At 37.1% G+C, this 4,552-nt stretch overlaps 2 protein-coding genes across 2 annotated transcripts in view; one reads left to right on the forward strand and one right to left on the reverse strand.

Annotated features, from left to right (window-relative positions):
* On the forward strand, positions 497 to 1,641 carry LOC107643660 (E3 ubiquitin-protein ligase RING1-like). Its single transcript, XM_016347371.2, has one exon. It carries the CDS (start codon positions 730 to 732, stop codon positions 1,486 to 1,488), a length of 759 nt encoding a protein of 252 aa, XP_016202857.1. The 5' UTR covers positions 497 to 729; the 3' UTR covers positions 1,489 to 1,641.
* LOC107640656 ((R)-mandelonitrile lyase-like) overlaps positions 1,518 to 4,552 on the reverse strand; it is a 7,820-nt gene continuing 4,785 nt past the window's right edge. Inside the window, exons 2-3 of the mRNA XM_021123812.1 lie at positions 3,440 to 4,196; positions 1,518 to 2,912 (exon numbers count right to left, since the gene is read on the reverse strand). Of these exons, the coding sequence (XP_020979471.1) occupies positions 2,080 to 2,912; positions 3,440 to 4,196 (1,590 nt within the window). The 3' untranslated portion in view covers positions 1,518 to 2,079. The remainder of the gene's footprint in view (positions 2,913 to 3,439; positions 4,197 to 4,552) is intronic.

Consider the following 4,552-nt stretch of genomic DNA (forward strand, 5'->3'; position numbering starts at 1 on the left):
CAAATAGGTCCCTAACCTTTTGTCCCGTGGATATTTTCATTCCTGACCATTAAAAAATATTTTTAAGTCCCTGACATTCACAAAACTTGGACGGATCAGTCCTTGACGGAGACATTTGGACGGATCAGTCCCTGACGGAGGCATTTGGATAGAGAGACTGATCCGTCCAAATTTTGTGAAGGTCAGTGACTTAAAAGTATTTTTTAATAGTCAAGGTCAAAAATGTCTGCGAAACAAAAGGTCAGGAACTTATTTGTCCTTTTCTCATATATTAAATATATAAAAAAATGTAAAAAAATATTATTATATTTTTGATATATTTTTTTAGGATACAAATTAACTAAATTTTTAAAATATTAATTTCTTTCCTCTTAACAAAACATTAATAGCATGGCTAGACAAGGCCACGGTAAGAAAGCGTGTGGGCAGGGACACCTCATCATTGCCTAGAAATATCTGGCTCCCCGGTAAAAGAAAAGCTGAAAATAGCAGCTTGATCCAAATGCAAATACTCAAGATAACCACGTTCCTTAACATTCCAAGTTTCCAACAACCAAAACTTCCAGATCCTTCCACCACATTCTCAAACATTTCAGTGTACGCGCACCATTATTTCCCTCCCCCCTCTCATAAAACCCCCCTCACAACCCACCACCCAGTCCCACGAAGCACCCCAAAAGCCCTCCGCTCTCTTAATTTACCAATTTAACCTTGCTCCTTTTAAGCTCCATGGCATCCGAGCCTGACGTTTTCGAAAGATTTGTTAGAAACAGAGATATGACTCTGTTTTTGCCTTTCTTCTTTGGCTTCTCTGATTCTCAATCTCGGGATTCTTCATCGCAAGACCAAGATAACGACGAAACGGGAGAAAGGACCACCGATGCTCCCAACCGAGAGAGGATCATACTAGTGAACCCCTTCACGCAAAGCATGGTTGTCATCGACGGCGCTTCAAGCCTCGAAGCTCTGTTTCGCGACATGGCCGTTAACAACAGCCGCAAAGCTGGAAGACCTCCAGCTACGAAGGAATCCATTGACGCCATGCCGAGCTTTGTAATCGAAGAAGGTGAAGCTGAAGTAGGAGAGTGTGTTGTGTGTTTGGAGGATTTTGGTGTTGGTGCTTTGGTTAAGGAGATGCCATGTAAGCACAGGTTTCATCCGAATTGCATTGAGAAGTGGCTTGGGATGCATGGAACTTGCCCTGTTTGCAGGTACGAGATGCCGGTTGAGGAAAAAGATGAAGGGAAAAAGAGGGATAGTGAAGGAGAAGAAGAACAAGAAGGAGGAGAAAGAGAGAGGAGAAGAATCGGTAATGGTGAAGTTTGGGTTAGTTTTTCTTTTAACAGGGGTATTAGTAGGAGACATGACCACGATCAGAATCAGAATCAGAATCAAAATCAAGATTCTTCTGGTGATGGTGATGATGATCCTAATTTGGGTGATTATGCATCATCAACTGCTGGAGGTGATGCTGAAGCAGAAAATTAGGGTTCTTTTTTTCCTTTTTTAAATTCCAATTTTTTGGTCGGGTGAGATTGTTGGGTTTTTACAGTGTTGGTCAAAATTATGTACAGGTTACAGAGGCACAAAATTGTTTGTATCATATCATTGTGGGAATAAATAAGTCACTGATTTTTTATTTTTCTGGTTCTGTTTACCCAATTCTTTTCAGCTCAGTGGACAGTGGAGTTTTATCAACTAATGTTTTTCCAATTTTTTATTTAAAATGATTAAGTTAATTAATGAATTTGAAGTGGAAATAGTAACTATGCTGTTGAATTCTGAACCTATGAATCCTCTTAATTTAAAATTTCATTTCACATTCATAATGATGAGGTACTAAATATTCTTTCAAATTAGGAGGGCTTTTAGCTCTACTAATTAGCAAGTAGCAACCGCTCTACAATGTAGAAGTAAAATTGTGATTTGCAAAGTGCATTTTTTTTTTCATTAAACTTCCCAGAAAAAGAAGAGTAGACTTTGTTAGGCTCCTATATGCTGACTTTATTTGTTTACACGCATTGATTTTTGCAAAACATGTTAACAAGAATAATAATTTGTTTTGAATCACTTGATACCTTACCTTTCTCTGAGAATCTTGATCCCTTGGTATCTTCCAAGCATAAGCAGTGTAGCCATTGGGTTTGTCCCTGGTGACTCTGAAAAGGTTGACCCATCCAACACCCTCAAACCCTTCACACCATAAACTCTATAATCCTTATCAACCACTGATCCAACAAGGGAACCCCCATGATAGTGATAAATCGTTCTAACATTCTTCTTGCAGAATTTCCTCATATCATCTTCGGCGGATGCCAATTTGTTCTGGCTCGATTCGCCAAGGAAGAACGCGATGGATTTCGACCTTGCAATCTTGTTAAGTAGTTGAGTCATGTTGACACATTCTTCCATGTCATCTTCACTTGCTAGATAGTTGAATCTCACTGTAGGGTTCAACCTTGGGTCTGTGTTGCTCAGTTCAAGAAACCCTTTTGAGGAAGGGAATGCTATCTTTGCAGCAACATTGACCCTTGTTGAATTAGAACTCAAGGGTAATATTGCTGCTTCAATTATAATCTTTAAGTCACTTGTTATGCCAGCAACTTGTGGTGGATCAGGTATTCTGTTCTGCGGCTTCGAATCAACCAATACTGCTATGCATGGATTGTCTTGCATTCCTTTCCCAACATTTTTCATGTCAAGAACTAATGGAATGTTGAACTTTTTGAGTTGCTCTTTTGGTCCTATGCCACTTAGCAATAGTAATTGGGGGCTACCTAATGCACCTGCTGCCAATATTACATCACCTCTTGAATTCTTGTGTTTCTTGATGTATGCTTCATGGGTTTGTTCCAAGCTGCCATGGCTCTCGATGAACCTTATGCCGTTGGCTCTTGTTTCATTCTTGGTTCCTGGATCATTTCAGTGGTTAAAATTCTAAAGATTTAATAATGAATTGGTCACTGGAAAATGCTACTATTTTATGTATTAAAGCTACTCAAGCTAGTTACTGAGAGACTTCAGGTGCATTTTAGTATTAGTGGGTAATTTTCATGCATAATTTTTGGAATTAATTACACTTTATTTTGCTGAATTTTATATCATTTGCATTTTGCTCCTCATTTAAAAAAATAAATAAACAGATACGCAAATCGGTCCCTTGAACTTCAGATTATGTACAAACTTTTCACCTGAACTTCCCTAAGTTATAACTTTGACACTCTAAACCCTAATTAAACCATGTTAAAAATTGATGAAAAAATTGCCAAAATGGGTTGCTTTGCGTATTCTTAAAGTTCAAAGGTTAAATTGCACATGATGTTAAAGTTTTCAAGGGATAAAATGCAATTAATTAACCCAAAGATTTTCTAATTGAAAATATACGGATATAAATTATAAAAGTATACAGAAACCCTTAATTTCTTTTGCCCCTCCTTACCATTGTGATCAAATATGATGCTCTTGACTGTGGCATTCACAAGAACAGTGAGGGACTTGTGGTTCCCAGCATCTAAAAGATCAGCAGAGGTATGCCTCTTTCCAAATGCATCAAACACACTCCCAGAAATCTTTGTCCCCTTCACATGTTCCAAACTATACCCATTGTACGGCAAAACCCCAGATTCAAGGAGGCTAAACTCTGCCACAGATTGCCAAGGACTAAGAAAAAAAGGTGGGAAAACAACCTTGGATTCAACCCACTCATAAGCTTCCTTAACCATTTTCTTGTCCCAACCAGCTTTTCCAACAAACTCATCACTTGCCCTGCTGTAAAACCCTCCATTTATAGCTGAAGAACCACCAAGAACTCTTCCTCTCACATTCGCAACCCCATCTTGTGATGTGAAGAACTGTGCCACTGACATGTATTTGTCTGTTTGAATCAGTGGAAATCCATAGAACCTTCTTTCAGTTACATAGGGATTCCCATATGGTGAACCACCTCTTTCTATAAGTAGAACTGAGAATTTTTGGGACAGTGTTGCAGCCAATGGACATCCACATGTTCCTCCACCAACTATGATGTAGTCATAGGATTTCCCTGATACTTCTTTAACATCTGAAGTCATGTGCCATTTTCTGTTGGCTACATTATACAGTAGAGGTTCTAGTTTAGAACCAATAAAAAAAGGGAAATTGTTTAAGGAAATTTTACTAGGAAAAAAAACGTTTGAAACTTTTATGTAATAAGCCTTCTACTTTTAGCTATTAAAGAGTATTATAAAACCATTTAGTTACAAGACAATGTCCGAAGAAATAAATTTTATACATTTTCTATATTTTTCCAAACTTAAGTTAGAAATACACAATTTTCTAGCTCATTATATCTAAATATGCATTTTATCTCAATTACCAAACATATCAAATAATACTTCTTAACAAAATGGAAATACAAGGGGTTAACACTTTTATTTGAAAATAATATAAAACTGGTTAGTGTTGGTTCAAATATAAAAATTACAAAATAAAATTGTTGGTCACTTAATATTTCTCGAATAAATAAATAAAAATCATATAACAAGCGTTGTGACTAAAAAAGTCACATGAAATA

The sequence above is a fragment of the Arachis ipaensis genome, chromosome B05 (genome assembly GCF_000816755.2).
Source record: "Arachis ipaensis cultivar K30076 chromosome B05, Araip1.1, whole genome shotgun sequence".
NCBI classification, from domain to species: Eukaryota; Viridiplantae; Streptophyta; class Magnoliopsida; order Fabales; family Fabaceae; genus Arachis; species Arachis ipaensis.